Consider the following 12,367-nt stretch of genomic DNA (forward strand, 5'->3'; position numbering starts at 1 on the left):
GACATATTCACAAAAGTTTAGTTCTCACCGAGTTCCGTGTGGGCACGCGGCGGTCAAAGAGCGGTTCTCTTTTTGCAGTTTGGAAATTGTAAACTTGCAGGCCGAGGCGTTTTACCCGCTGTGGCATAGTAACACGTGCTGCACGGTGTGTTTGCCCGGCAGAGTTTTCAATACCGTAAAGCTTCGTTTGCGTTTCATACGCGCTATTTTCCGCGTAAATTTCATTAGCTTGGTTTAGTTTAGAGCGACCAAAAGTCGAGAAAACAATATAGGATTTACAATACTCAAGATTTTTCGGTCCCAGCCCAACTCAGACGAACTTCAGAAGGCATCGTGGATGGAACTAAAAAAATCGATGGAGGTCAGCGAACAGGATTCGACGCAGAGTGGAACTGTAGAAAGCTCCGAAGATCAATTTACTAGGGTGAGTATGAACAAAACCTTGTTCAATGCAAAGTTATTGAGGTCAATGATCTGCGCTGTTATGCATTTGAAAGTGAACAATGGAGGAAATCAAGGCGCGTGCATTTGGTCAATGTAAATGCAATTACAAGGTAACTATTTTAATCCTCGCCTAACTCAGGATAAGTTTATAAAAGTTGGGCAATTATTTGCTACAATTCTGAGATGCAGCTGTACGACGGAAGGATTCACAGCTGCCAGGTAAATTATTTTGAAATGGTGCTGGGAATCTCAAAGTCTTGATGCGTTAAAAATTTATATTGTGTTTCAACTTGGCCTTGTCTCTAAACCATTCATAGAATGTGTGTGATATTTACAGACATGCCCTGGGTTTACCTGTAAAATGACCGGCAGGATTATGAAATAACACCACGCTCGAGCAAAGGCAGTTGAAATAAGAAGAGTATTTTTAAGCCTGCAAACTAACTTTTAATTATAATCGAGCAGCACCTCGCTTCGCTCAACGGAGTTTGCGAGAAATTGAACAAGTAGTTTTAGTTCGTGAATGGAAAATAAGTACGCCAAAAGATTACGGTATTTTTCCGAAAGTATGAACAATCGACAAAAATCAGTCGTTTACCGCTAATTACGTTTGTAGATAAAACTTTTCTGTATATTTGAAAACCGGAACTAAACCCACAGCATCTCGGGGGCCTATCTGTTAGTGGACAAACATGCATAACTAGAGTTCCTGTCGGACTTTTAAACGGTGTGGTATGCGAACTGAATAAACCGGGTTGATTTATCGATAAATCGTTCTGTTTAAAAGGACCAAAAACAAACGCGCAAGTGCGTCACTAAAAACAGCAGCTTGTTTAGTGGTTAAGCTATACTAATTTTCTGATATTTCATTCAACGATCCCTAATGTTTGACCTTAATTACGTTTCTGACGAATTACTCTTATCTAACAAGTTTACCTCCCTTGGTCTTCATTTAAGCCGTGTTGAGGTTGTGAATAACTTAATTGTTCATGAATCTTCTTGCTGTGCATTTTAAGACGTCTTGTTCATTGAATTGGGGAAGATTTTCTGGTGCAAACTGAAGGAATTGTGAATCCTGTTTGGCCCAGGTGGCTATACTAAACTGCTGTGTTTTCCGATAATCTAATAACACTGCGACCCTTTGCGAGCCTGATATCGTGAGAGAAAAGTCTTCAGCTGGGATCCCATTCAGTTCTTCCAGGCAAGAAGTTTTACGATTTATATGCACTTCTGATATCAATACAGCGTATGGCGCCTATGAAAGGTCACTTTAATTTTAGGATTTTTGCAGTTCTGGCCTTGATAACAACTGACTTTGAATATACTCCATTATTCTTCCCGTGATCATGATTGTAAGATGTCAGATCCAGTTTATGTAATCTTGATTTATTGTAAATTTATTTAGTTTCAACACTGTTTAAACCAGTGCATCTCAGGACATTTCAGTTCTTAGTGAACTCAGGCTGTGAATTACACAAGCAGTTTGTCGCATGATGATCATATCACTGCATCCTAGGCGCTGAGTTTATCAATTAGTTATTAATATTTAAAAGTAATACTTCTCTTTACTTGTTTTATCCTTTTATCACGATAATCCATTTACAATCCTATCGAACGCTAAACTCTTATATCCGCTACTCCATATGCAGACTTGTTACCAGAAATTAGCAACCAGTTAGTTCCAGAAGAGAAACAAAGTGTTGTTGAAGTCACTGAATCTTTATTACTTGTCGGTTAGCTGGTCAGGTTGATTTCAGTGTCAATTGCTGCTAAATATTCTAGTTTGTGAGAAAAAAAATCCGATTGGCATACTGCAGTCCTCACTATGAGTTGAGTACTGATGACTGAGATGAACTAGCATTCTATATCTTGAAGATCAAACCTCCCCTACTGCTTTGAAGGGCTGAGATTATTCAACAATGGAGCTTCTGATATAGCTGCACATACATTGTAACCCTCTTGATGTCGATGAATTCATACTGAGTTCAGTATAACTTTTAAAGTCTTGAATATTAGATCTCGAGTTGTCTTAAACAGTGGCCTGCTTCGATCAAATCACATAGAAAGCACTGAGTGATTCAGCTCACTGATGAAGAAATAACAGTATATACAAAATAGATAACAGATTAATCATGCAGCTTAAGGATGTAAAACGTCCTAATTAACTACCAAATCAAACTCATTAGTTATTTAGAAAGCTGCTGTACTAGGCTAAGGCCTTAGCAGTCTTTGCGAACTTCAGGACACTCACCCAACTCCATGGCACATGAACGATGCTCAATGTCTGGTGTCAAAATAATCATTCGTCTTATGCAAGTTATCCAAATAAGAAAACAATTTTTTTTCATGGAAAGAACAGCCTCCATGATGTTCAAATTTGCAAACGGAACTGCCAGTTCACCTGAAAATGCATGCAACCACTGACCAGGAGATTTTATTTGAACAGCAACAGCAAGTGGAGTCTTTCCACTTCCATCAGTCTTCGAAGGGGTGGCTGTAAAGAAGCAACCAGTGTGCCGGCGCAGGCTATGAAACGTTCTTGATCGACCACACAATTGAAAAATTATAACCAGCTTCTATAATAGACACTAACACGTTCTGCTCAGTAGCTTCCATTTGACTGACTCGTCACACTTAAGGTTTGGATCGGGCAAACTATTACCGAATATCCACTTTGTACAGCAATGATAAACCATGAACGCTCGTGAGCGTTGAAGGAAAATACTAATCCTCCTTTCACTTGACTAATGTGGTCACCCTTCTGGACTCACTGCACCACGGTTCCAGGTAGACTCACAAGTTTTACTCCAACAGCAAACTCAAAAGTTAGACCCACCTTGCACAGCACAATGCAAATTCCCACTGACAGGAAAGCACACTCGATAGTTTTCAAATGGTCAAACTTTGGATTACATCCGTTAGAAATGACTTTTATGATAAAATAGGCGCTTAATTACAAAACTTCAAACGATTTACAAATCATTGAATTTATTGTAGTATTGATTAACTCCTCTGATTATTTTGTTAATAAGCATGCAGATGGTTAAGTCCATTTCTTCCTGTGTTGATTTAAGAAACAATTTGTCAGCAAATAATATAATCGATGAAGTTTAATTCTCTTTTCCGCTCGCTTTCGTTTTTGTGGTACTTTGTGTTTTGTTTCCATAAGTAGCAGAACGTTAGGACTCTTTTGAAGCCTTTGCAATGCTGCAACTATTTATATGGTCATGCAAATAATGGTTATTGTTGTTGTCATTCGCAGACTCAGAAATTTGTGTGCGTTGACTGTACAGCACAACAAACAATACGGCTGAAAACAGCGACTTTGTACTGCTCCGCCTTGAGGATTTTACCCACAGATATCGTTTTTATTACTTAATTACTGAATAGCTATAATTTGAGTTGCACAGTTAAGGTGTCCTTTCACAGGCTCGGAAGGTTATAGCCCCGTTGTACAAGAAAGCAATAACTGATGTAGAAGTTTAGGATTTCATCCATCCGTTGGCTATCGACTCAAAAGTGAGAACCACCATATATGCAGTACGATAAACAACTAGTACTGCAGCAAAGCATTATTCAATAGCTTTCGTGATCAGTTTCAACCACAGAAATGAGAACCACTATGTATACAGCATAATGTACAACTAGTACTGCAGCAGAAGATTCTGCTCTCTTTTCACCAGCTTTCCTGATTTCACCCACAGGATTTTTATTACCCACGGATATCGATTTTATTACTAATTAATGAATGGCTATGATTTGAGTCGCTCAGATAAGAAGTCCTTTCACAGGATCAGAAGGTTACAGCCCTCTAGTACAAGAAAGCATTCTGAAAAGCTGATGTAGAAGTTTAGGATTTCATCCATCCTTCGCCGGCTAGCGACTAGGAAGTTAGAACCACCATGTATACAGCATGATGAATAACTATAGTACTGCAGCAAAGCATTATTCAATAGATTTCCTGATTTCAGAGCTTGAAAATTAGTATTTCAACCGTTTTAAGACGTTACGTGAAATTTGCCAACTTTTGGTGTAAAACTATTGCCTCCGGGCTCATGAACAGTTAGCCAAAACGACTAGCGTTTACTGACAAAATTACCGTAATCAATCATCTACTTCTGATGCCTTGCGCAGCTGTTTCGTCAGGGCAGATTACTACTTAAGGACACGTTTTAAAACGATTTAGAAAGGTGGTAACGTACAAAAACGATTTTTTATAGACTTTATTCAGTACTCTCTTTGTTCCTTAATTAGTACTACACTGAAAACGTCAAGCACAGTGGGGAAGCATCTTTTAATCACGAGAAAGTATACGAAGTTAGGCTATAGCGTTTCAGTGCACGCTACGTGACTGAAAACAACAGCAAGTCCCGTACTAACTGAGAGATTAAACTTGTGTCGTGGGATAATATACCTCCTTAGGAACAGTGCCACTAATCTGTGGTTTGTAGGTTAGTTTGTTTTTGAGAGGTAGGCAAGTGAGGTATGTCTGTGGTCTGAAGGAATAAAAACTGAGTCAAGACGCATGGCTTTCACTAAATATGCTTGCTAAGGGCGTATTTTGTTATCGGCAAACTGTGCTATTGATTTATCACAAACCCGTTTTCTTATTCGAAACAGTTGCGTATCTCATTTCTCGTTTCAAATTCAGTCATCTCAGCGGAAGTCATGTATTCATTGCCAACCTCTGCAAAGACCCAAGGTCCGAGACAACGCCTGTTGCATGCTGACGGAGGCAATTCAAGGACCCTCTTCAGTAACTATCTCTAGTGCCTTATCAGAAGGACGGTATTAAAGTCCTTGATTCAAGAAGACCTCAAAACCACATGCCTTAAGAAACAAAATCGTCAAACCCAAAACCACTGACTTATCGGACAAGTTTGTGAAGGCACTCGAGTTTGATGACTTAGCGTAGGGGTGGGTGAGTCAACTCCATATTGGTTGTCTGAAGAAGCCACAGGTTAAACTAGATGCTCAATAAAAAGCAAATCCGGTAATTATTAGTGCTATAAGAAACAATGACATTCCGTTTTCTGTTAAGTACAAGTATTCCAAGCCCACGCAAGCTCCCAAATTCAACCTGGCTAAAGAAGCATGTTGTCTTAACCGTTAGGCATTCACTAACGAATCCCATCTATAGTTCAGCTTGCAAAACGTTGAAAAATAGGTTAACGCAGGAAAGAACTTCTCAAACGTTTTTATTTGAATGCAGGTCACACTTACGAAATTCATCCAGAGAGTGACAAACAAAAACCACTTTGTACATCACTTTATAATAATACACAGCCTCATGGCCTCATTTGAATAGACACACCTAGAATTACGAATTTTTATCCCCAGTTTCAGCAGAAAGGAATAATACATGACACAAAACGAGACATCAATTTTCAGAGGCGCAGACTTTATTTTCACTGAGAAATAACGGCAATTTTCTTCCAGTTGGTTTCGTGAGTTCCCCTTAATTTCTTTTTAATCTTCCGCATAACCTGGAAATGCCATTAAATTTCCATTCGCCCACGCTCGCACTCCAAGAATTCGGTGAGGTTGTCAAGTAAGGAAATGAGTAATGATTCGGAAGGAACTGAGCTTAACGACAGGCACGAAGCGCAAATTTATGCATGCTTTGCGGACCTATTTTTAAACACTGTATTCGGCAGGGACGATCAAATAGATACACACTTATAGCGATGGGCAAATTTGTCATTCTTTGTTATAGCGCAAATCGCGTGTTATTGCATTCATCGCAAGATGTCGATAAACAAAGACTTCCTGTGCCCTCATAAAAATATACCCGAAGCTTTCACCAAGGTCAGGGAGGCGATTGGGAGGCGACCGTGCGAATGAAGAGATCATTTCGTCACCTGTTCAAGCAATAGAGACCTCATGGATGTCTACAGCATAAAGTTACTTAGCATAAACCCAAGCCGCAGGCTAGGGCTATCGAGTTCTTCAAACTCAATACAGTTTCAACCTCTCAAGCGTTCTCAGTTTACAAAGAGTTCAGACATAGTCTGGTCGTATTTTTATCCAGCGTGCTACACATGTAAGAGGCGAAAGAATTGTTCTTCCGTTTCAAAAGAAAGAAAGCTGAAACCTTAGTCTAAATAATCATTAGAGGAGCCAGTTTAATAACTTTTTAATAGCAGCCAGTAACATGAGGAATACATAACTCGCTAATTAAAACGATTGCTCGTAGCAAATTGTCACGCGAAACCAATACATCCGGAAGAATTTGCCCATTTAGAATTTAGGAACAAGCAATAATGAAGTTATATCCGAAATGTTTCGTGACTAAGGCTTCTTGAAAACCATGTAAGTATATAAACGGTTTCCGATTCTAATCGACGTTCAAGCACTATCGTACAGCTGTGATCTAGTGTTGCTTGGCAACCACTGTCATCCCTAATCAACCGCGAACTCACAAGGCCCCAGAAATTACAAGGGAATTGTTCTGGAAGATAAATAAGATCTTCATTAGGCACTGAGTATGGCTACTTAAAGTAAGGATTGGTATAAAACTGGAATTCAGTCGAGTTGTTTGTGAACGCGTATTCTTGGAAGTGTTTTCTCCCCATATTTTGATATCAAAGGGGCTTCTTTTAAAACCTTATCCTAAGAAATGGACGCGGTCACGAGTTCACTCTGGGTGGGACTCTTGGACTGAAGCGATCCATCACACCAAGCGTTGTCTGAACACAAAACCATTTGTTTAGTAACTATTCTTAGGATTCATCTTAAATAAGACAGAGAGCTTCATGAAAACGACCCCCTGGGTTATATGTTGTAATCTTGGATCAGTGTTAATAAGCTTTCGAACCTCACCCTCAACTGAGAAGTCTTTTTCACGCTTAACGATTAATATTACAATGTTATGAAACACATAACAATCGCAACGGAAAGCATTAATATTGGTGTCAATATTGATCTTGCGTGCACAAAAGGCAGGACCACTAATGAAACATACTTTGAGATAATAAACTAAAAATATTCCTTATTAAATCTCCACAGTGGTTTAATTCATTAATCCAAGTGATCTTCATAGAAGGTTCGAGAAAGTAGCGTTGTTTCATAACGATATTGAGAAAAGACGCGTGATCAGCACAACTATGGATCTTTTTTTTTACACTTTAATCAATAAGCGGTTAATTTTCTTGATATTGAGCCAACTTGATTTCGTGACTGTTCCCTCTTTGTAGCTCAGTTCCTTATCAGACTCCTTATATTGGGCTTAGGACGAGTACAGCTATAATTTTTGTTGTGAGGAATGTCACTAATCCCGGTTTAAAAATAAACCAAGTATAATAATAAGCTTGACGTTGAACCACGTGACGGCGACTGAATCTCGTGAAGGAATGGGAACGAATTGAGAGAGTCGTTCCCTGATTGGTTTAAACGCATTTCTGCTTGACCGGCGCTCTAAACCAACGCCCTTGTACTACTTTTATGGCTCCTAAGTTCCTGTCCGATAAATCGCCTGACTCTTTCAATTACCATAATTTGTTTATACAGTTTTAATTTGAAAGAAAGTTTCAGCGCTCCAAAGGGACCTTAAGAACAAGCATGACGCAAGCGGAAACGACTTTAACTGAATGAATAAAAAAGTTTAGACTTTCTCGCACTTGTGTGACCAGCACGCGCTTGGACGATCTTTGTGAGTTCAAAGCCACTCAAACTATCAAGAAAAGCGACGAGGATCGAAATTCCTACACGCTTTTGAACACCATTCCTTATGAGGTCTAATATACTCCCTTATACGTTCATCGATGGAAATTGAACTCTGACTCATGTTAACGCTTGCATTTTGTTCCCTTTTGCGTCAGCCTTGTTTTTTATGACGCATTTACATCCGCTCCGTGGGGTTTGGGATTTGAATTTCCACGCCGTGCATTTCTATCACTTGTAAACAGGGCCCAACGCAGTTTACTTCCATAAATGAAGAATGTTCTCAGTGGAAAACTTTAAGTAACATCTGAGTGCTCCCAGTCGAGCCCATGGCATGACCTTCCAGAGACCGGTTGGATGGTTCTACTGCTGAGCTATGGGCCGGAGACTCGTGGTGAAGAATGTGCGACATATATGCCTCAGGTCCTGTTGACCACTATTTCCCCGTGGAAGGTCATGGGTTCGACTCTGTTCGGGGCACTTGGAAGTTTTTTTTCCCGCGTTTTTCGACTTGACAACATACTTGCATTATTGACTTATTCCACTTCACCAACTCCATTTTCATATTATAAAACTCGTACGAATCCGAACTGCACCTGGTACAAAACCTGAATAAGTGGATCTGAACTTCACAGGTTCAGTTCGATTCACAATAAAATTGGCACCAGGCTCCGCCATACAACACTTATTCTAATATCTAGCAAGGTGTTCACACCATACGGGTACAAATTAGAGATGGTAAGAATCTGGAACCCTAGCTGTTGTTCAACTGGTTACAAAACTTGTACGGACAGACGATGGTTTGGAAGCAGTCACAGTGCCAAGAGCCCCCTTAGGCCGCCATTTTTTTGTTGGGCGCTTGTGTGCGGACGTTAGCGGCAACAGATTTTCGCGGAAATTGAAGCTCCCTGCAGAAGAGGCAGGTCTAAAAATAATAAGATAATAAGGTTGACTCAAGTATATAGTGCATATGGAGGCTCCTCTTAATAGGCTCCTGACAGTGCTTAGGGAGGGAATGTGAGTGGATGTGGGAGGGGGTGGGCGTACACAATATAGTCTCATACTAAGAGGCCCCGCTCAGAGCCTCAAACCCTTGCTCTTTAACACACCAAATAATCTTTACGAAAATGGTACACATTTCACATACGCGAAACAAAAGCAAAATTAAATGTTCCACTTTCGCATTCTTCAAACATGAACTAAAGATAGGAGAATACCCGTTATCAGTACAGCAAGACTATCTTTGCATGTAATTTCTGCTCATTTGTGTTGCTGCCTTTTCTAATATTTGAATTTAATTGCTACCGTTTTAGTTAACAGTCTATTTTTGCAACCCTTCCAAGTACTCACATTTGCATACTAAACCAAAAAGGCGCTTCTTATGGGTGAAGCCTTCTGCCGTATAGCCGACTATATGAGGTAACCCCCCAGGGCACAGAGAACACAGCCTTTGAAGCGTGCAGCGATTTGTGATTGTGAACTGGCATGAAATTGAAACAGACTTTAATATGTTACAAACAATTAACTACGATTACGTCACTTTTGGTCACCTACAGTGATTAATGGGTCTTCGTTCGGTCGAGTGCATGTTGTAAACAAGCATCTCCTAAGGTCTTTTCGAGCAATTACTGGGCTTTTTAAAGACATATGTTTTCTAAAGAGACTCTCAAATTGTCATTAAATAAGTTGTGATGACATGGATGATTCCAGAAAACTTTTAGAAGAGAAATTGTTGGCAGCGCCCCATGTTCATGACAAAATTGACCATTCCCTTTCAGAAGAAACATGCGGAACTTTAAGTAGGAACTTATCACGAGAGCATAGGCATTCTAACCAGAGAGAAGAGAATCTAAGTAATCTGGAGAATGTCGGCTTAATTTTTTTGTACATTAGAAAGCAACATTTTGAAACACGTGTGGAACTACGAGCAACTGAGACGTTTTTCTTGAGAGGCTTTGTGTTTTTTATGGCTTCGCTTCAGTGGGCATCTTGACATACAATAGAAAGACACATTTAGTAATATTTTCAATATAGCTTAGTGATTCAGAGCCAGTGAGCTGCGTAAAGTGAGCAGGAGTGTCTGAGACAGTGGCTTGATGTTCGGAGAGAAGAATGGAAGCCGCAGACTGGACCTTTTTTATAAGAAGAGCTGCGGGCAGGAGTAGTTCGGGAAGCAATTCGTTGACGGTGAGTTTGATCCCAGCAGAGCTGTATACCTGTATTGCTGTGCAAATTGCAAGATACGTTTGTCAAATCGGGTATCAAAACAGTTGGTTCTTTGGGTTCTGCAACGTAGCCTCTGATCCCTGTATTATTCTAAGCCCGCGGGGGAGTTCACTGTTAAAGAATGTCAAACGTAGCTAAAGAACGAGCTGTATGCAGCCTTTAGTATTAGTTAAGACTGAACTGTTCGATGCAGGTCGTGGCTTTGTTTTTTATCGTTAACACTATTATGTCACAAGATCAACAACATGCATCACTCCTTCTTAGCTGACTTAAGCAAAACGTTGTGCTTTTTTGGGAGAGTGGACACGTTCATTGTTCTTATCATGAAAATGAAAATACACACCTGAGATCAACTTAAATTAGGGATTGTATCATCTGATACAAGAAGAAAACACTAAATAATCTCAACTTTGAATTCTTACGTAATGCCACTTAACAATTTCCTTGAAAAACGGAGTGATGGAAGGTGAGTTATATAATTAACACGGGAACGGATCACTCCAAAAGAATGTTATTAAGTCGTCTTTTTTGGTGGAGCTTCATAACATTAGAAAATATGGAACGTTCGTTCGTTCAAACTAGTTATAGCTAGTTCTTGGCTTGACGGAGGCAAGCTACAACTGAGCATTGTTTGCAAAGAGATAATCTTGTGATGGCATTTACATAGTTTAAGGGACTAATGTTAAGAAGGTGATAGCAAATAAACTAATTTAGATACAATTTTTGGCAGTTTGACCGTCGAGATTTGACATAGTTTGGATGAGGAAGTGAATAAATAATTCGCTAGTTGGATGGGGAGCTCGGTAGTCGCACTATTTGTTGGTTAGGATGTCAAAGTAATGCACACTTTGTTAGTTTGAATAATGAGTTAGATACACGATTTATCAGCTTAAGTGATAATTTTAGATACACAATTTGTTAGTTTAAGTAATGAGCTAGATGTATCATTTGTCACACGAAAATTTGGTTGCATAACTGAATCGATAATGTCCGTTGGCCACCGTACACAAAGCCAAGAGCAAACGCTTCGGGCGCTCACCCTTTGTCGTAGCACATAAAGGAATTCTGTGTTGTCAGAGGTGGTTTATCAATATATCGAAGGGTGTAGCATAGCTATTGGTGTAAACAGGGTATCGTGAAAAATGAAAATAACTTAGTTGGAGGAAAAGCTTTCTTCAATCCCAGTTGGGACTTGACTGTCGATTTTACAGCTTTCGTGCTCAGGTGATGCAGGGAACGGCAACAGACTTCCCGCCACTAACGATGCGTTCGTTAGTAGATTGGTTCAGGGTAGGTAAAAGTGTTGAGCGACTCGTTTAATCTCGTCTTTGTCTTTTCTCTAAATGTCTCGTAGATGTTCGCCAAAACGCTTTCCTGGTCTCCCTCCTTTCGCCGATCTGATTAATATATCTTTCAACAAAATGCAGGTTTTGCAGTTGTTAACATTTGAAGCGGTCCATTCAAAATTTTTCCTGTAGGATTATTTTACTGACGTAGGTACCGTGTAATTTGTCGGCAGTTAGATACGCAAACTCTCAGCTTAAATAGTGAGTTGAATACATAATTGTCGTTTTGTATCCTGAATTACATACACATTAAGACGATGTCGGGGTAGACAACTCTTTTCACTTTGGAGATAGTGAGGGAGATGTACGATTTGGTAGTTTGAATGTTGAGGTATATTTGTCAGTTCCGATGCAAGATTTGTCAGTTTGGATAGTTAGTTAAGTGCGGAACTCACACGAGTTTGGATATCCGGGCGTACATACATGATTTTATTCCTTTTAATAACGAGTTAAATACGCAATAAATTGTCAATTTGGATAGTGAGGTCAATATACGATTATTATCAGTTAACTACTTTTTAATAGCAAGGTTGATGCACAGTTTGACAGTCTAGAAAATTAGGAAATCACAAGATTTGTTAATTTGGATGGAGAGGTCAATACTCTGTACTTAGTTTGTCAGTTTTCACGGTGGTGCAGATAAACAGTTTATTACAGTTTGTGACGTAGTTACACGATTTGCCAGCTAG

General features: G+C 39.6%; 1 protein-coding gene across 2 annotated transcripts in view; it reads left to right on the top strand.

The window, feature by feature from the left end:
• The window catches only part of LOC146467506 (doublesex- and mab-3-related transcription factor A2-like), a 52,157-nt gene continuing 39,790 nt past the window's right edge, over positions 1–12,367 (top strand). Inside the window, exon 1 of one of the 2 annotated variants that reach the window (XM_085125826.1) lies at positions 1–424. In XM_085125826.1, coding sequence (XP_084981952.1) covers positions 338–424 — 87 coding nt within the window. In that variant the 5' untranslated portion in view covers positions 1–337. Of the gene's footprint in view, positions 425–530; positions 555–12,367 lie in introns of those variants that run through there. The other variant, XM_085125828.1, reaches the window with a different exon arrangement.

This window comes from Pavona decussata, unplaced genomic scaffold (genome assembly GCF_977016875.1).
Source record: "Pavona decussata unplaced genomic scaffold, jaPavDecu1.1 SCAFFOLD_135, whole genome shotgun sequence".
Classification (NCBI taxonomy): Eukaryota; Metazoa; Cnidaria; class Anthozoa; order Scleractinia; family Agariciidae; genus Pavona; species Pavona decussata.